This window comes from Enhydra lutris, unplaced genomic scaffold, assembly GCF_002288905.1.
Source record: "Enhydra lutris kenyoni isolate GAN:26980312 unplaced genomic scaffold, ASM228890v2 scaffoldscaffold9, whole genome shotgun sequence".
Taxonomy (NCBI): Eukaryota; Metazoa; Chordata; class Mammalia; order Carnivora; family Mustelidae; genus Enhydra; species Enhydra lutris.
In genome coordinates, this window is record NW_019154093.1 from 50531386 (window position 1) to 50553255 (window position 21870).

The window sequence follows — 21870 nt, forward strand, 5'->3', positions numbered from 1 at the left end:
TACCTAAAAAGTAAAACTGATTCATTTCTTTCTCTTTCTCTGGTAGAAGTCCGAATGCATGACTGAGTGGACCAAAGTAGCAGAAAGGAGAAAGGAAAGTAAAATCAAAGCAAAACAAAACAAAACAAACAAAAACTGGACTACACCAACTGGATAAACAGCAACAACGAGCTGAAAAGTACTAACAATAATGTATCCAATTGAAAATGATATGAGAACATAAGATTCAGGTCATTTTTCCTCTGTATGATGCACACATTTTTTTTTTAAAGATTATTTATCTATTTATTTATTTGACAGACAGAGATCACAAGTAGGCAGAGAGGCAGGCAGAGAGAGAGAGGAGGAAGCAGGCTCCCTGCTGTGCAGAGAGCCCGATGCAGGGCTCGATCCCAGGACCCTGGCATCATGACCTGAGCCAAAGGCAGAGGCTTTAACCCACTGAGCCACCCAGGCGCCCTGATGCACACATTTTTAAGTGGATTGTAAGTCTAGAAGTAGACTGCTTAGAATAATCCTTACCATTTCCTCTTGCCCAAAGATGCTAAATGAAAAAGTTTTCAATGAGAAACTTCCACTGGAAAATGCCTTTGGCTAAAGGGTCCAAAAAGATTCTCTTTGGGGTTTACATATCATAGTTTTGAGTGGAGAGGGGACTTTACCAAACAATACATCCCTCTCCCATTTACCCACTGCCTCCTACTCCTTATTTTACCTGGAAAATTCTTCTTCCTCTTCCTACAAGACTCAGCTGAAATGTTACATCCTTTGGCCACATTTCCTGAGTTCTCAGGCCTGAGTTTAAATCCCATAGTACCTAAACTTCCTATACCCCAGTAAAACATGGCAGATAATTTTATTCATGAAATAGCTCATGAAAATTCCAAGAGCTATTCTCCTGTAGAGAATACATTCAGAATGTGAAAACAAGAAAAGTTTCCATGTGATAACAAGGGTCACTAAGCATGGGCTTCAGCAGTCTGGAAGAACAAGAAAGAGGGATAAAGGTGTGTTCTATGTCATGTGTCAGTAAAACCCTTGGACCAACTCTAGGGAAAAACTACCACAGAGATCTACAATATTCTTTGATGTTTCTGGATGTTGACAGGGAGTGGTTTATTTATTTTGTTTTATTATTGGGGTGTTGACAGGCAGAGGCAAGAATCAAGGTGGCCGAGTAATTTGGATTACACTTTTCCAAGATTTTACACCTAACTGTGAAAGACAGTTATGCCTTTTACTAAAATCATTCCTTTAAAAGATACAGATGTAGTGAAAAGAAGGGGCACATGTGCACCCAAATGTTCATAGTACAATGTCCACAATAGCCAAACTGTGGAAGGAGCCGAGATGCCCTTCAGAAGATGAATGGATAAAGAAGATGTGGTTCATATACACAATGGAAAATTATTCAGCCATCAGAAAGGATGAATACACACCATTTGCATTGACATGGATGGAACTAGAGGGGATTAAGCTAAGTGAAATAAGTCAATCAGAGAAAGACAATTATCATATGGTTTCACTTGTATGTGGAACATAAGTAATAGCACAGAGGGCCATAGGGGAAGGGAGTGAAAACAAAAAGGGGAGAAATCAAAGAGAGAGATGAACCATGAGAGACTATGCACCAGGAAACAAACTGAGGGTTTCAGAGGGAAGGGGTTGGAGGATGGGATAACTAGATAAAGGGAATTAAGGAGGGCACGTGTTGTGATGAGCACTGGGTGTTATATGCAACTAATGAACCATTGGACACTATAGCAAAAACTAATGATGTACTACTGTATGGTGACTAACATAACACAATAAAAATTTTTTAAAAAATTTAAAAAAGAACATTTGATCTACAGTAAAACAAAAGACTATATAATATGTAAAATAGTATCAGGCATTTAGTAAGTCAAATGCTATTAACTCTCATTATCAACACTAGTAGTAATAGATACCACCAGGGAAATTTAAGGGGAGTATTGGCCAAGGAAGAAAAAAATGATTCTGAATCATTTAGAATATATTACCAATATAGTTCACGGAAGAGGTGTCAGAGGAAAAGAAGAACCCAACTTTATGGGCATCTTTAGGGTATGGAGTTAGAGATTATCTCATGGATTCAAAACTACCAATACCAATTTCAGTAGCAGACTATCTGACCACTTTCCCTGCTGAAGAATAGCTAGGATTCATATACAGCATTCCAACTGATGTGGAAAACAAAGGCAGATGTAAGTATAGATAAAGTTCCTTATAACGTGCAGCCCAATGACAAATACTTGAGGTGAGCAGAGTATAACCTTCCTCCAGGAACTCCCAACTGTCTTAATGTTAATGCTTTGCTAGAGGGAAAAACAACCTTAGCTTGATGGTAGCTAGGTCTCCAGATTTCTGTGCATCTTCTTTAGCATATGAAAATCCTTTAGCATATGAAAATCAGGAAGCTTACCTGATCTTTACCTCCCCCAACTCCACAATAATTGTTCACACATCGTTCCTCACAATATCAGGGCAGTCTTTCTGCCCTCAAGTATTCTTTCTAGGCCATTAACTCTGAACCCCAACATTTCCACAAGTATTCTCAAGCATTCTTTCTTGGCCATTGACTCTGAACCCCAACATTTCCACATCACAACCAATGGATCAACAAGCAGAAACAAAATTCCAATTATAAGTCCAGATTGAGAGAACTTCTACAGAAAACCAACTAATAGGCCATGGAATATAGTTCAAATGTTCCACTTAAATCTCTATAGAAATACTTTATAGCCAAGATTACTCTCAGATTTTACCACAAGCCAGAGCACCTTATAAATTCTTTCTGTTTTTAAGTGGCTATTGAGGAACATGATAGTGGTGAGAATAAGTCTGAAAATGGTATGAATTAATCAGTACTAGATGACCAGAATATTTAAATGGAGGACATTGGAGATCACTTCAGACTGTGATAGTCTAAGATTTTACCAAAAAGGGGGATACACCCTGGGTGTTTATATTGGATTTAAATAATACAGAAAGGATTGGAGATTTGGGGTTGTAGAAGGCAGCCCCGTCGGTTACTCAATGATAGCAAAACCTCAGAGCAAGAAAAGAATAAATTTTAAAATTATTTGAAAAATAATGAGTTTCTTTTTCTGGAACAAACTTTAAGTAAAAGAGTAATGAGAGGGAAGATCAGAGAAATAAGAAAGCACCAGCATGTTAGAAAGTGTTGTATCTCTAGATAAGAAGTCTAAACTTTAATGATAAATGAGGGAAATCACTAGAGAGTTTAGGAAATGACCCTGACAGTAGGATAGTTACGGGAAACAAAAAGCTGGAGACAAAATTGTCTAGAAATCTATTAATTTTACCTAGCCCTTCTACCAAAAGGTTCCTCCTATCTGAAATCCTATAATACTTTATCTAGTTCTCTTTCATAATCATTACTTTTATATATATATTATTTTATCTACTAGAAGCAGCAGAACTTACTGGTTCAGACCATAAACTCTGGCGCCAGGCTCCCCAAGTCCAAATCCCACTTGCACTAAGTCCTTAGTGCCTATCTATGCCTCAGTTTCCTTATCTATGAAATGGAGATAAATCATAGAACTTGCTTCAAAGTGTTGTTATAAAGATTATCACTCAATATACATAAAGTATTTAGGGCAAAGCCTGGCACATAGTAAGTAGAATAGCTTTAGCAATTACCATTTTTAAGAGTCTTGACAGCAGGATCTGTGTCAAAATCAACTTTGTCTCTCCAAAAGTATTTAACACAGTGGTAAGTACTAGATAATTGCTAAGAACGATGAAAAACAATCTAAAGTAGCCACAGTGGGAATGTGACAGAAAAACCAACAGGATTCAGCAAACCACTGAATAAAGACTGGGAAGGAGAAGACATATGCAGATGCCCATGAGATATCAAACCTGAGTGACGGGGGGGATAACAACGGGATTAAGGGAAGGCCAGAAAAGAAGCTGTTTCTGAATGAAAGGGAGGTTCAGAATGTCTGGTTTTAGACATCTTAAGGCTAATATGAAAATGAGTTATAACAGCTTTGGCAGGACTGAAACTGGTGAGGAGCACAAGTGTAGCCATATTTTGGAAGTCTGTTACATGAAGACAAGAGCAGAAGAAACTTAAAGATACTGATTTGTAATTTAGATTTTTCATTAAGACTACCTTGGCACTGAGGTGGGGAGAGAGTTCCAAGATGGTGGAGTAGTAGGGGGACCCTGAACTTGCCTTGTCCTTTGAATATCATTAGATCAGCTTTCACATTTTGAACAACTAGGAAAAGGATTGGAAGAATATGGAAACAACCTGCAGAGCTGGAACCAGAGAATTTGGCAGAGGCCAGTTTCAGAGCCCTGTAGTGGGGGAGAGGGAAGCCGCGCAGCCAGAAGAGGGGGAAGCCCAGTTGGACGAGCAGTCAGGAAGAGGGAGAAAGTTGGACAGATTGCCCCGGTTTATAACTTCACAATAAGCCATGACGAGTGGGTCTCTGTGTTACTCAGGGAAAGAGTGCTCCCTTTCCTCGAGGGCATTTGGAGGAACATATTTGTCCTCTCCAGAGACAAGGGGACAGCTGGGAGCTGTTGAGTGGAGCTTAGCAGCACCATCAGAGGAGCACATAGAGGGCAGAAAACCTCTTAACTTTTTGGTGTGAACCACAATAGTCTTAGACCTTTGTGTGCGTGCCAATCGACCCCTTTGCTGGGACTAACAGAGCAAGTGCAGACTGCAACAGATTGAGGATAACCTGATCGCTACTTTTTGCTATCTGGCACAATAGATTCAAGCCTCTGCAATGGCTTTTCTGGGACAAAGGGTCGTAGGGGACTAAGCTGAGTACAGATGGCTGATAACCTGGCTCCAGCTTTTCGCTGAGCATTACAATAAACTCTAGCCTCTGAGTGTCCACTGTGTGATGGCTTTTAAGAAATGGGTCAGTGCTGGGTACACCCTGAGCCTCCCCACTGAAAGGGCATGCACATTACTAGGCCATTTAAAACTTGAGTTTTGAATCCCAGCCACTGGTCAGAGTTAAAATACAGGAAATTCCAGCTCTGGGTGTACCAACAACCTGGGCACATACAGATTAGGGCAGGGAACTGATGAGGGCCCAGGTCACAGGAGATTGCTCGCTTTTGTAAGACAGACAGCTGAGCAGGAGCTTCTAGGAGTCCTCCTCCCCGGAGACGACGGTGAGGTGATGTTATATTCTACCTCTTGCACCATCCGTTCCTCCTCCCACCCACCAGCACAGTCAGACACAAGAGAGAAACACAGCACCTCTAGTGGAGGTTGGAGTCCCCTACACTAAACCCCACCCCTCTCACCTGGCAGGAACATCTTTAGGAGAGCAAGTCAGTTTGTTAATGTGCACAGAAGGCCTCTTCCTCAGAAGACCAACACAAATCACCCCCACCCAAGACTAAGTCTACTGATTAAAGAACATCAACTCCCAGCTTAACTTCACAAACAAGTCAAAGCATACCTACTTAAAGGAACAAACACTTCCCACTACAAGCAAGGAGGAACTATGTAGAGGAAGAACCAGGGGAAAGAGCAGTCAAAACACAAAAGCAGAGTGTACACAGCATGCGGCAGAATCACTCCCTGAAAATGTTGTCATTGATATTATTATTGCTGCTTTTACTGATTTTTTTTTTCTTTTTTTCTTTTTCTTTCCACCTTTCTTTTCTGGACAAAATGACTAGAAGGAGAAATCACAGTAAAAGAAAGAACCAGAGTTAGCATTCTGCCATAGATTTAATCAATATGGATATAAGTAAGATGTTGGAACTAAAATCTAGAACAACTATAAAGATACTAGTGTCCTTGAAAAAAGCATAAAAGACACTAGAGAGTCCCTTACTACAGAAATAAAAAAACTAAAATCTAATTGGGCCAAAATTAAAAATGTTATTACTGAAATGCAGTAAAAAAAAAAAAAAAAAAAAAAAAAATGGAGGCTCTAACTTCTGGGTAAATGAGGCAGAAGAGAAGGTCAGTAATTTAGAAGACAAAATGATGGAAAGTAATAAAGCTGAGAAAAAGAGAAAAAAAAACTACTGGATCATGAGGGGAGAATTTGAGAAATCAGTGACCATAAAGCTCAATAATACTTGAATAATAGGGGTGCCAGAAGATGAGGGGGGGCAGGTTTATTTGACCAAATTAAAGCTAAGAATTTCCCTAATCTGAGGAAGGAAACAGGCATTCAAATCCAGGAGGCACAGAAAACCCCCATCAAAATCAATAAAAATAGGTCAACACCCCAACATATACTAGTGGGGCTTGAAAATTTCAGAGATAAAGAGAAAATCCTGAAAGCAGCTTGAGATAAAGCTTAACCTGCAAATGTAGAAACATAAGCCAGGCAACAGACCTATCCACAGAGACCTGGCAGGCCAGAAAGGACAAGGTGCTAAATGAGAAAATATGCGGTCAAGAATACTTTATCCAGCAAGATTGTTATTCAGAATGGAAGGCAAGATAAAGAGCTTCTAGGACAAACAGAAGAGAAAAGAATGTGTGATCACTAAACCAACCCTGCAAGAAATATTAAAGGGGATCATTTGAGTGAAGAGAGAGTATAAAAGTAACAAAGATCAGAAAGGAACAGAGACAACCTATAGAAACAGTGACTTTAAAGATAATACAGTGGGGCACCTGGGTGGCTCAGTGGGTTAAGCCGCTGCCTTCGGCTCAGGTCATGATCTCAGGGTCCTGGGATCAAGTCCCGCATCGGGCTCTCTGCTCAGCAGGGAGCCTGCTTCCCTCTCTCTCTCTCTGCCTGCCTCTCTGTCTACTTGTGATCTCTCTCTGTCAAATAAATAAATAAAATATTAAAAAAAAAAAAGATAATACAGTGGCAAGAAATTTATATCTTTCAATAATTCCTCTGGATGGAAATGGACTAAAAGCTCCAATTGAAAGACAACAGATATCAGATTGGATTTAAAAAAAAAAAATCAATAGGCGGTATACAAGAGACTCATTTTAGACCCAAAGATTGAAAGGGGGTGGGGATAACCATTTATCATGCTAATGGACATCAAAAGAAAGCTAGGGTAGCAATCCTTATATCAGACAAATTAGATTTTAAACCAAAGACTGTAATAAGAAATGAAGAGGGACACTATATTATAATTAAAGGGTCTATCCAACAATAAGATCTAACAATTGTAAATATTTATGCCCCTAACTTGGGAGCAGCCAATTAACTAATAACAAAATTAAAGAAACACACTGATAGTAATACAATAGTAGTAGGGGACTTTAACACTCCACTAACAGCAATGGACAGATCATCTAAGCAGAAGATCAACAATGAAACAAGGGCTTTGAATGACACACTGGACCAGATAGACTTCACAGATATATTCAGAACATTGCATCCTAAAACAACAGAATACACATTCTTCTTGAGTGCACATGGAACATTCTCCAGAATAGACCACATACTGGCTCACAAATCAGGTCTCAACTAATACCAAAAGATGAGGATATTCCCTGCATATTCTCAGACCATGATGCTTTAAAACTTGGAACTCATTCACAAGAGAAAATTTGGAAGGAACACAAATACATGGAGGTTAAAGAGCATCCTACTAAAGAATAAATGGATCAACCAGAAAATTAAAGAAAATTTTTAAAATTTTCATGGAAGCAAATAAAAATTAAAACACAAAATTTCAGAACCTTTGGGAGGCAGCAAAGGTGGTCCTAGGAAGGCAGTATATAGTAATATAGGCCTTTCTCAAGAACAAGAAAAGGCTCAAATATACAAGCTAATCTTATACCTAAAGGAGCAGTAAAAAAGCACAGCAAATAAAGGCTAAACACAGCAACAGAAGAGAAATAATAAAGATTAGAGCAGAAACCAATTAAATAGCAGAAACCAATTAAAATTTAAAAAAAAATAAAAGAAGAACAGTAGAACAGATCAATGAAACTAGGAGCAAGTTCTTTGAAAGAATTAATAAGAACGATAAACCCCTAGCCAAACTTACCAAAAAGAAAAGAGAAAGGATATAAATTAGTAAAATTACAAATGAAAGAGGAGAGATCACAACACCGAAGAAATATAATTATACAAATATATTACATCAACTATATGCAAAAAAATTAGGCAATCTGGAAAAAATGGATACATTCCTAGAACATATGAACTACCAAAATTGAATGAGGAAGAAATAGAAAAACTGAACAGACCCATAACCACTAAGGAAACTGAAGCAATAATCAAAAATCAAGAGTCTAGAGCTGGATGGCTTCCCAAGAAAATTCTACCAAACATTTAAAGAATTAATATGTATTCTTCTGAAGCTGTTTCAAGAAACAGAAACAGAAGGAAAACTTCCAAACTCATTCTATGTGGCCAGAATTACTTTGATCCCAAAACCAGAAAAAAACCACCAAAAAGGAGAATTACAGATCAATATCCCTGACGAACATGGATGCCAAAATTCTCACCAAGATACTAGTCAATAGGATCCAACAGTGCCTTAAAAGGATTATTCACCACAACCAAATGAGATTTATTCCTGGGCTGCAAGGATGGTTCAATATTCACAAATCAATCAATTTGATATCCTACATTAATAAAAGAAAGGACAAGAACCATATGATCCTCTCAATAGATGCAGAAAAACTATTTGACAAAACACAGCATCCTTTCTTGATTTAAAACTCTTCACAGTATAGGGATAGAGGGAACATACCTCAATATCATAGAAGCCATATATGAAAAGCCCACAGCGAATATCATTCTCAATAGGAAACAGAACTATTCCCCTAAGGTCAGGAACCCACTTTCACCACTGTTGTTCAACATAGTACTAGAAGTCCTAGCCTAAGCAATCAAAGAAAAAGAAATAAATCAGCATCCGAATTGGCAAAGAACTCAAACTTTCACTCCTCACAGATGACATGATAATCTTCATAGGAAACACAAAAGACTTCAACCCCAAAATTGCTAGAACTCATCAGGAATTTATCAAAGTTACAAGACATAAAATCAATGCACAGAAATCAGTTGCATTCCTATACACTAACAAGGAAACAGAAGAAAGAGAAATTAAGGAAATGATCCCATTTACAATGGCACCAAATACCGTAAGATACCTAGGAATAAACCTAATCAAAGAGGTAAATGATCTGTTACCCAAAAGCTAGAGAACACTTATGAAAGAATTGAGGAAGACATAAAGAAATGGAAAAACTGTCCATGCTCACAGATTGGAAGAACAAATATTGTGAAAATGTCTATAAAGCAATCTATACATTCAATGCAATCCATATCAAAATACCATCAACATTTTTCACAGAGCTGCAACAAATAATCCTAAAATTTGTACAGAACCAGAAAAGACCCCAAATAGCCAAAGGAATGTTGAAAAAGAAAATCAAAGCTATGGCATCACAATTCTGGACTTTAAGCTCTATCACAAAATTGTAATCATCAAGATAGTATGGTACTGGCATAAAAACAGACACATAGATCAAAGGAACAGAATAGAGAACCCAGAAATGAACCTTCAACTCTATGGTCAGCTAATCTTTGACAAAGCAGGAAAGAATGTCCAATGGAAAAAAGACAGTCTTTTCAACAAACAGTGTTGGGAAAATTGGACATCCACTTGCAGGAGAATGAAACCGGATCAATTTCTTACGCCAAACATAAAAATAAACTCAAAATGGATGAAAGACCTAAATGTGAGACAGGACTCCATCAAAATCCTTGAGGAGAATACAGGCAGCAACATCTCTGACCTTGGCCACAGCAACTTCTTGCTAGACAGGTTTCCAAAGGCAAGGGAAACAAAAGCAAAAATGAACTATTGGGACTTCATCAAGATAAAAATCTTTTGCATAGCAAAGGAAACAGCCAATAAAACTAAAAGACAACCAAGAGAATGGGAGAAGATATTTGCAAATGACATATCAGATAAAGGGCTGGTATCCAAAATCTATAAAGAACTTATCAAACTCAACACCTAAAGAACAAGGAATCTAGTCAAGAAATGGGCAGAGGACACGAACAGACATTTCTCCAAACATGTCAGACAGACAGATGGTCAATAGACACATGAAGAAATGCTCAATATCACTCAGCAACAGGAAAATACAAACCAAAACCACAATGAGATACCACCTCACATTGGTCAGAATGGCTAAAATGAACAAGTCAGGAAACAAGAAATGGTGAGATGTGGAGAAAGGGGACCCCTTTTACACTGCTGGTGGGCATGCAAGCAGGTACAGAGACTCTGAAAAACAGCATGGAGATTTCTCAAAAAGTTAAAAATAGAGCTACCCAACAACCCAGCAATTGCACTATTAGGGATTTATCCTAAAGATACAAATGTAGTGACCTGAAGGGGCACCTACACCCTTAATGTTTATAGCAGCAATGTCCACAATAGCCAAACTATGGAAAGAGCACAGATGTCCATCGACAGGTGAATGACTAAAGAAATGTGGTATATATATACATACATATGTGTATGTATGTGTACACACACACACACACACACACACATATATTCTTTATTCTTTATTCATATATATATATATATAAACATATATATATATATATATATATGCTGGAATATTATGCAGCCATTAAAAATTAAAATCTTGCCATTTGCAATGATGTGGATGAAACTAGAGAGTATTATGCTAAATGAAATAAGTCAATCAGAGAAAGAAAATTATCATATGATTTCATTCATATGTAGAATTTAAGAAACAAAACAGAGGATCATAGGGGAAGGGAGGGAAAAATAAAAGAAGGTGAAATCAGAGAGGGAGACAAAATAATGATAGAAAATTAAACTGAAGTTTGCTAGAGGGGATAGGGGTGGTGAGATGGGGTAACTGGGTGATGGCCATTAAGGAGGGTATTTGATGTAATGAGTACTGTGTGTTAACATGCAACTAATGAATCACTAACCTCTACCTCTGAAACTAATAACATACGATATGTAAATTAATCGAATTTAAATAAAACAAAATTAAAGACTACCTTCTTTCCACTGAATTCAAATTAGTTAGGTGTTGTGTTCATATTCATGATCTCATCTAAATCAGTCTGCTATAAATTATAGCCAAATACAAAACTAAATGCAGTAAAAAAAAATTCCATATTTTAACAGATCATTATAGAAATTCAACCATTTTATTGGGATTCCTATATAACTAAATAGTAAAATGTTAAAAGTTAACAATAATAAAAGGTAACTTAGAACTTACCCTGAATCACAGAAACAGTTCCATAGTCCTTGGCCATGACTCCAGAGTAGGCGATTAAAAACCCGGTTGAAAATCCGATATAAACTTACTTCCTCAACATCAGGTACCTTCCAAATACGTGGAAGAATTGTACGAATACTTGTTTTTACTATGTCCAAAACCTAGTGGAAAAACCAAAGTTATTTCAAAATCTAAGCATGTAAGTGTGTGTCTAAAATTCGAAGATGAATATATATAATTCAAAGACAAATTCATACACACACTTATACACATTCATTCACTGGACAACAGCACAGAGTAAAAATCCCAGAAATAGGTCCATGCATTTGTGAAACTCTAGTGTATGATGTAGGTGGCAAGTCAGACCATTGGTATAAGAAGAGATTAAGTTTAAAATTTAAACCTCAATTAAATCTAAATTAAATCAATAAATGGAGACTGAAAAATAGCAAGTTTTACTAAGAAAGTAAAGTTGAATCCTCACTCAACTAACAAAAATCAACTCTAGAGGGATTAGGACCTTAGGCTTAAAAAATGAATCATTAAATATATTACTGAAAATTCACTATTGGTGAATATCTTTTCATTTTTAGGTTAGAAAAAGGTTACTTTAAGTCATAAAAAAAGTATAGACCATCAAATATTAATAAGTTGATTATACTAAAGTTAAGAACTTCTGGACATCAAAAGATACCTTAAGGAAAATAAAAGATCAAGTTACAAACTCGGAAAATATATTTAAAACATATACCTCCAACAAAAGATTAATATCAGAATTACATAAGAATTGGAAGCAGATAAAAGAATTATTTAATTTGTCTCTCTTTAAAACAGCCACAGTTTAAAAAGTGATATTCCTTATTTCTGATAAGGCACATGTAGAATAAACATCCGTCAAGTTAATTCAGTAAAAAGTTTTCAAAATATTTTATTTTGAGAAGAATGTCAACTTCAGCTTCTCATGAGAAATGGCGTGAGCAGCCTCAGGCTTTCCCTTCCCATTCCCGCTTCCTTCCCCATGAAGTGGGAACAGTACTGCAACCCCCACAGCGGGTCAGGGGCATGTCAGATGAGGGGGCGGCGAATAAGGAGAGAGAATTCAATCTGCAATAAAGTCACTTGGGAAAAGCTTGTTACTACAGATAACAAATGTTTAAGAAGGATTTATTTTTGAAACTTTACTATGAATTACTCACAAGAATACTGCTATGTCCATTGGGCATGAATGCATACCTTTATATTTTTTACAATTTTCATTTAATCTATTAGTTTAACTCTATATTTTTTTAAGGTGGAAAGAAGTACTCATGATTGATGTGGTAGAAGTGTCCACACTAGCAGTAAATGATACATTTAAGTCATTTCTCTATTTTCCTTCCTACTTTCTTTAAAGATTTTGTTTATTTTTTTTATTTGACATACAGAGATCACAAGTAGGCAGAGAGAGGCAGGCAGAGAGAGAGAGGGAGAAGCAGGCTCCCCGCTGAGCAGAGAGCCTGATACGGGGCTTGATTCCAGGACCTTGAGATCATGACCTGAGCCGAAGGCAGAGGCTTAGTCCACTGAGCCACCCAGGCGCCCCTCCTTCCTACTTTCTATGTGAGTAATAACAGGCTAAAAGTTGTAATGCAGGAAAAAATGTAAAAAGTAGCCATGTTTACATTAATTTCATATTATACTATTTTTTTAAGATTTGTTAATTTATTTTACAGAGGGGAAAAGGACAGAGGGAGAAGGAGAAGAGCAGACTCCCCGCTGAGGGCAGAGCCCCAGAGCTCCATCTCATGACCCTGGGATCATGACCTGAGCCAAAATCAAGAGTCTGCCACTCAAAGGACTGAGCCACCCAGGTGCCCCTTTCATACTCTATTATTAAATAATTATTCAACTTTATAGCATTTGAGATTATAGATTACTTATTTCTTTTTTAATACATTTTATGGTAAAATACATGTGATGCATAAGAACCAAAGAGAAGGGCGGCTAACATGTATGGCCTGCCTGCTCTATACGAAGCACTTCATGGACACCTCTTGGCCACTACTCTGTACGTGCTTTATTCTCACTTTAGAGGGAATTTTAAAACCATGATGGTCTAATGTTCTCACCCACACATGACAAAAAGCAACTTCTGAAAGTGGCCAGGGAGTTAGGGGTGAAGAATGTTTCTGCTCTACTCCTGATATTTCCTCCAACATGGAGAGATGAATAAAATATTCTAGGCTTCTTGCAACACGAGCATCTCTGCCTGAGTGGTTTCTCAGAATCATGAGACTAGTATGACCTAGGCAATACAGGAACTTGCCCCTGTTTCTCCTGAGCCGCTTATGGGGAACATACATTCTCCTTTGCTTCTCTTTGCCTTCAGTTTTAAAGGAGGCAAGCTCCCTGGTCCTGGAGAAAGGAATGGGTTAGAGAGACCTATAATTTGGAGGGCATGAGGGCATGCAAACCAAGGGTACAAGAACCTGACTCCCTCATCTCCACTCTGAGCATTCACATACACTCCTGCCTCTGCTTGGGACAGTCTCCCCTTACCTATTCACCTGGTGAATGTATACAGGGAGACCTTTACCTGCCACTGACCTATGATCCCTTCATCCCCCATTCTTCCCCTATTAATAATTATCTTGCTTTATTTTCATTTCCTGTTTAGTTAATACAGACCATTATCCACATAAAGAGAAGCATTATGCTCATCTTGGAGAAAAAAAGACTTATCACATCCCCGAGGCTCAGCAGGTGTTTATCTTAGTGAAACTATTCTTCAAAGCAAAGTGAAATCTATGCAGACAAGGTAAAAATCAGAGCTAACACTTATTGAGGGCTTACTATGGACCTCGCTGTGGACCAGGGATTGTTCTAAACACTTTTACATATAGCAATTCATTTAGTCCTCAAAACAAAAACATAAGGTAGACACAAATTGGTCCACGGTCCCTTTTCAAAACATCTTGAGGCTAGATTCCATAATCATGCATATTACTATTGCTTCAGGAAAATATGTGAACATGCAAACCAGGAGACAAGACAAAAATAATACATAACTTCCTGTCAGGTCATTGTCACCAATGGAATTCAGGTAAGTTAGGTTGTGTTGCCTAATGGTTGTGAAAATTTTTTGTTTTGAGGACATTTTGGGGTCTCATTTTATGGATGAGAACGCTCAGGAATGGAGCAGATAAGTAATTTTGCCAAGATTGCACAGCTGGTAAGTGGACAGCAGTATAGAGAGATCTCTCCTCCTAAGCACTACTCAGCAACTCAAAATTACTTCACAATTACTTCATTCTAACCAGATGTCAACAACAAATCCTAGAAAAGAATCAAATTGTCACTTCTTGGATTCAGATTTGCCTCTAGTCAAATAACACTTGGGAAAATGGGTGGGGTCATTGTGTACAGAGAAGACTGCCCGGGCACCCCCTCCATCAGGGCCAGGGCAAAGGGTCTAATCTGCTTAAAAGGCTATACAGATAGGGAGACACTGACTGCACCTTTAGCAAAACATCCACTGAATAATTTTAGCAAGGCAGAGAGCAGACAGGCAAGAAATCAGACTGGAAAGAGGTAAACTAATGCTAGCTCATGAGTAATGCTATTTTGGATAACTAGGTGCTTTGGGGTTAGAACAAAAAGGATAGAAGATGACTAATTTGCAAAACATGAAAACAAATGGCCAGCAAGGTGACCTTTGTGTTTATCTGTGGACTCAAGTGAGGCTAAGTTGTAGAATACAGGTATCCTTTCCTGACATTGTGACTTTTAAAAGCATCCGGATCCAACATTAAGCTCTCCAAGGGAAAAAAATAAATGGGAGATTCAGTCAATGAAAACATTAATAAAATGGAAAGATTTGTCTTTTCCATATGAAATATAGCACATGTGAAGGCATGAAGTACACAGATTCATATTTTGCAAGAACACACAGATGTTGAGTGACAAACTGCCCCATATGGCTGAACAGTTGGTTCTAAATTAAAATAATGGCATGAGGTGAGGGAGGTTTAGAAATAACATTAAAATCACTACATGCTGTAGTAATGGTGCATGCAGTAGCCATGGCTATAGGGTAAAGGCATTTGTGCTGATGCAAAACGAACCACTCTGTACAGCATCGATGTCAGCCCAAATGAAAAAGAGATGGAAAATAATAACATCAAAATGCATGCAGAAGCAACTACACTGGGTATTAAAAAGAAATTGCTATTTAGAGAAGAAACACTTGATCAACAAAGATCTTTTAGAACCCCCACATAAATGCAAATATAGTATAAGCTTAATATCACTATATATTTTCTCTTCATCCTCCAATCTTAGTTTATGCCTAGATATCACATCAGAGAATAAGCTTTTCAGCAAATCTGGCATTCTTCACAGCGCACCAACACTGCAATATTTTCATACTTAACATATATTCCTTATAAATTATATAAAGCAACTGCATTCTTGGCAGAAAGCTAAATTATGCAACTGTGGAGTTACCACAACATGATGTTAAATAAGATTAGCTGTTTCCATTTCCACCTGGTGAGGATTCTTTTCAGTATTTAATTCCCTCATCCTTGACCTTTAAAGTTTACATCCATTAAGGAAAATCTGAAATAAGGCACGTGAAAGAGTTTGTGTTTGTGGGTTCTAATCTTAGAGTTTTATAACATTTTAATGAGCAACCAGCAAATGCTTTGATCCTGGAACAGAAAAAGGGAGATACATATTTCAACAATGGTCCATAAATGGAAAAAAGATTTCAGTGAGAGTTTTGGGCATTCTACACCTAGAATAGTGCTTGGGACATGGTGGTCCCCCAATCAATATTGTTGAATGCATGTTAGAATGAGCAAGTAACTAAATGAATGAGTGAACAACTCCCCAAATCTCCAATGTGCTTAGCATAGTTCTTATACAAAATGGCAACCAATAAATGTTTGTCAACTTAAATCATATTACATACAGCCTTTGTGGAATGCCATTGGACTCACCTTGCTTTCAAGAGTGCAGTTAACTGACAGCTTCCCCGTTCAGGAGCCACTGCCACATTCAAGCTTATGCTCTCCTCTGCTCCCAACCAAAGGATTGAGCATGGATGGGAGAACCATAGAGGGGTCATTTTCATCTAGCAAGGTCCCTCTACAGGCAACCTTTGTTCTGGCTCCCCATCAGCCCTATGAGGCTCTCTGAGAACTTCACTAGTTTAGGTTCTTCTTCCCCAACCCTCCTGAGCTCCCTTCACCACTGTCAGGTGCAAATAGCAATCTGAAGGCTCTACCTACCTACTTGAACTCTCTCTTTTATTTTTTGGAGGTGTTTTCTCTTACAAATCTCTTTCACTTCCAATTCTATCTTATCTCTGCTCCCCAGGAGATCGAGCTGACACAGCTTCCAATGATTACTATCATCCCGGCTCTAAGAAGGATAGATCTGATTAACCCACATCTAAATGTAAAGTAGTTAAATCTCTGGTCTTCTAAACAGATAATTTTTTATAATATCTAATTCTACATATTATGGCTGACCCACATTCTAGGTTTCTTTTTGTTCTCTTGGATGTAGTTTTTGGTTTTATAGTAAGCAATAGCACAGGTTTCAAACAGATAGGCAAATAAATGGCTAATATATTACAACCCAGCAGACAATTTTTTACACTTCATTTCTACATACTCTACATCAGCCTGCATTTCATACCTTCCAAGGCCAGAGCACCCTCCCTATGAAGTGTCACATCACAAGAACCCTCCAATACTTAATGTTATAAATCTCAGAGAAGTTCTGAGAAGTCACCTGCCCCAAGTAAAGGGCAGAGGCAGTAGTGAACCCAAATTGATGGGACTACAAGTCTAGTACCTCTTTCCACTATGTAATATTAACATATAATATTTTTAGCTTTTAAAATCTTTTTCAATGCACTTTTCAACTCATTATTATACTGGCTCTCATGTTACAAGAAAAAAATATTTCAGTCAGTCATTCTCTGATCCCACTTTATCTCTCATTTCATTGGAAATAAACAAGATTGGGAAGAGGTAGAGGGAAAAAAAATCTTTATAAATAACATTTTAGTTTATAAAAAATAAAAAAATTAAAAAATAACATTTTATATATACATATATACATATATACATATATAAAGAAATCAGACAAACATATTTAACTTTGTCTCAATGATTATTTTCACCATATATCTCTATACTTACCCTATCTAAGCTAAATTTTAAGTATTTCACTTAATTCATTCTAATGCTACTGATTAAGTGAACAAAATGTTAAAAAAAAAAAAAGTCCCAATTAAAAACTCTCTCTTTATGTCAGAGCTCAAGACCTCTATACTACTGGCTGGCCTGATGATTTGCATTCATGATGAGTGTATTTGTTATGCTTCCTTTTGTGAGCATGGGTGAAAGAACCTATAAACTTGGCAGGGTTAATTTTACAGGAAGGAAGAGTTTTCCAGAAATTCATTTCCTTATTATTCAAATAATTACTCATGGGTGAGAGCTCTTCAATGACCCTTGCTTAAGTAGGGGGAGGAATGCCATCACAGTATGAATGCTGCTGAAAGCTGCCTTCTGTTTCTTTTCCTAGGAGTGTCTCAACTTCTACCACGTATCTGAGCACTTACAGTCTGTTTTAGAAAAGGGTCTTAAAGAATAAAATGTTTGAGGGAAGAAAGGGAAACATAGCGATCATGACCACAGCAAGAAAATTGCCACAAATGGGTTGCAAGTGTGTAAATTCTGGGCTTTCCCTTTCTCATCACAGCCTAGCCTACCATTCCTGAGCCATCTTTCAGGGCATCCATGAAAGTGGTCAACTTGACAGGATGAATTTGCTCTATTAAAATCAGCCCTTACTGCTTAGAGTCAAAATTCAAGCTACAAATTCTTCTGCCAAAAATAGAACCGTCTATTAAATTACCTATGTAGAAGTTTTACTATAATTGCTTAGGTAGTCTAAACTATGGGACTTTAACAAGATTTGTATTGAAGATGGGATGTCTTACTACTTTTTACAAGGATGGAAGATAAATAGTGCTTTTGGTTTATGCTGAAAGTACCAACAAAAGGGCTCAAAGAAAAGTAACTAGGTATATAAGTTGTACTAAACACCATGCCCCCCACACTGAGGCTTTCTCCACTTCTATAACAGAACAGTTTGGATAAACACAGAGATGGAGATGCCGAGGAAAGGATTACACAAACATAACTCCTTCCAAATATTCATAGAGTAAATCAAGCAGATACTGGCAAAAGTACTTGCAAGTAAATTTATAAGCAACTGTTTAATTTCACTCAAAATTTATAAACCAAATTGAGCATAACAATCCTAAAACAGTTTCACAATTCCAATTCACAAATATTACTATGCACACACATCATCTGATCATCCCATACCATGTTTATCAGACCTTCTCAAACCACATTTAAGGATTTTTTTTTTAAGATTTTATTTATTTATCAGAGAGAGAGAGGGAGAGAGAGCGAGCACAGGCAGACAGAATGGCAGGCAGAGGCAGAGGGAGAAGCAGGCTCCCTGCCGAGCAAGGAGCCCGATGTGGGACTCGATCCCAGGATGCTGGGATCATGACCTGAGCCGAAGGCAGCTGCTTAACCAACTGAGCCACCCAGGCGTCCCTCAAACCACATTTAAAAAGCAGAATGACAGTGTCTTAATTTGCTGATGCTGTTCAAATAAACACACATCACTAGTGAAGAAAAACGGAAGCAGAAAGAAGCTAGCTGCCATTGACAGAGTTCCTAAGAGTCTAGAACTGAATCAACTTAATAAGTGTTTATAGAAATCCTCCTACAGGTGACTACAAAGTAAGACAAGCCCCTGGTTTTTAGAGAAGTGGAAAAAAAATTAGTACAAAACCTCTCAAGGCAGATCGTGTAAGTACAAATGAGTAAAAGTGCCATAAGGACTTAGAATAAAGAAAGTTAATATCTGATTGCGGGGGGCAGGATGGGGGGGTAGTCCAGACAGCCTTCAGAGGAATGCCTGTGTCTCCCTGTCATTCTGTCATTTTTAAAAAGATTATTTTAACTTGAAAAAATACGGAGAAATACACAAAAACAATAATGACACCAAATGTCACCGCTTTCGTTCTCCTGGCTCAGTACGTCTACCTACCCTTGAGAAAAACACCATCTTAACAACTTGGTACCTGGTTTGTAAAAATTTTAAAGAAAAAAACTTTGAAGTACATACACATAAGTCATTTTAAATTTTTTAATAAAATAATTTATTTTATATATAAAATAATAGTTTATCTGTAAATATGTATAAAATAAATTATATATGTAAAATATAAATATATATAAAATAAAATACTTATTTTAATAAGTAGTATTTAATAAAATAGTATTTTAATAAAATAGTTTAAAATAGTACATGCACGTAAGTCATTTAAAATGGGACTATATTATTGTACAACATGATGTGTTCATTTAATTTGCTAACTTGATATCCTTTTTGGCTGGTATATAGAAGGGAAAAAGTTGACAGAGGCATGACTTCTTCGAGATGCCCATGACAATGATGACCTTACTGGATATTCTTGCAAACCCTCTAATAAAATTTTCTAGCAAAGAGATAAATGAGAAAGTTCTATCAACTACAGTAGCCACTAGACACGTTTGGCTATTTAAATTTAAATTAATTAAAATTAAAAGTTTAATTCCTCAATCACAATAGCCACATTTCAAATGCTCAATCAATGGCCACATGTATCTAGTGACCACTGTACTGGACATCACGAATAAAGAACATTGCCATCTTTGCAGAGAGTTCTATCAGACAACATAGTCAATCAACCTTTTCATTTCAGCTGGCTAGAGAATGGAAATTAGTCACAAAGACTACATGGGTGACTAATGGAGAAGGAAAATGAAGGCCACACAAATCTGGAAGTCTCCCTCTGTACTAAGGTGATCCATACATAGTTGGCAGTTATCACCCTGAACCCAGAATGCCTCTGGGCATTTGAAAAGGGACACCTGAGAGCTGATGGGCTCATGGCCTCCTGGGCTTACTGACTGTATCCTTCAGTCATAATTAGTAAAGTTTGGCTAATTTTACTAACGTATGTATGTTTCATATGTTGTAAGTCATTATCCTGTTCTACCTCTCAGGTTAAGATCTATGATTTCAGCAGAGTATTCAATGTAATGCAATTAAGTAGTGTAAAGGCACTATAATTTATTTAAACATAAATCTCCTGATAAGACATTTAGGCTGCTTCAAATGTTTTACCTTCACAAATACCATGGCAACGAATGCTCATGTATGTCAATCTTTCCTATACTCACACAATTATTCTGTAGGATAGAACACTGAAAGTAGTTTTGCTGAGTCATAAGGTTATGAACATTTGTAATTTTAATAGATACTGCATATCACTGTTCCAGTTGTACCAATGTATTATTCTCCCTCTAATAGTATAGCAAGGGCTCTTTTATGCATACTATTTCTATCACTGATATCTGTCTTATTAATTTTTGCCAATATGATGGTTTTTACTTGCTTTTCCTTCATCATTAGTGAGGCCAAGTATCTATTTATATGTTAATTGGCTATTTGAAGATCCATAAATTGTCTTTTCATGGCCTTTTTATGTACTTTGCCATTTTATTTATTAATATTTATAGGGTAGTTTGTCTTTTGCTGGTTGATTTGTAGGAGGTTTTGTTTTATTGGTGTTACTTTGGGTTTTATGTGCTGCAAGTATCTATCTTCCTCAATACCCCTCACCCCATTCTCCTCACAGCTTCTGCTTTTTAATTTGTTTCAAAGCTTTCATGTAATCAAAGCTATCAATATTTTCTTTAAGTTTTCTGGGTTTGAGGTCTTTCTTAAGAAGTGGTTCCCCCGTTGTAAGGTTACAAACATATCCTTTTCTTTTAAGCTTTTAATAGTTTCTCTTTTTACAAATAAAGCTATAATCTATCTAGAATGTATTTTTGCATATGGTGAGAGATTAGGCTCCAACCTAATTTTCTTACAAATAGGTAGCCAATTGCTTTAGTATCATTTGGGGGGGCAATTATCCTTTCTCTACTGCTTTTAAATAATAAATTCTTTAATCTGCTTTTGGACTTTTTCATTTTAATTAGCAACTTAACCTACAGTCTTCCATCTTCTAGATTACAAAAGGTATATGGACTTGAGGAAATTTAGGGTTCCAATTCTAGTAAGAAGTCCTTATTTTAATCAGTCAAGGCCACAGTCAGTGACTTGGCAAATGTGTATTCAGGGCTTATAATGTGTTTTCAGTCTACCTCTGTACCAGCTTTGCTATAGCTTCCTCAACAGCAGCCCAGTATTTGGCATGTGTCAGAACACCAAGTAATTATTTGTTCAATGTGTTAATGCTAAATTGTGAATTCAGTTCACTCAAATGAAAGTATATAATTTAAAAGTCATCACTTGATCAGTGTCAACTTTCAGCTTATTAGCAATAAATCTTGGAAGAGGAAATGATAGCTTGCATTCCCGAAGGAATACAACTTCATGAAAGCTACTAATATACCTTCCCCCAAATAATATTGCAGGGCACTTGATGGGCTAGGCAGGCTTGCTGGCCACTCCCCTCTCCTACTGTCCAAGATAACTATCACATACAT

General features: G+C 37.1%; 1 protein-coding gene across 1 annotated transcript in view; it reads right to left on the reverse strand.

The window, feature by feature from the left end:
• LOC111143226 (tubulin tyrosine ligase like 7) overlaps window positions 1–21870 on the reverse strand; it is a 142636-nt gene that overhangs the window by 15295 nt on the left and 105471 nt on the right. Inside the window, exon 19 of the mRNA XM_022496801.1 lies at window positions 11249–11409. Coding sequence (XP_022352509.1) covers window positions 11249–11409 — 161 coding nt within the window. The remainder of the gene's footprint in view (window positions 1–11248; window positions 11410–21870) is intronic.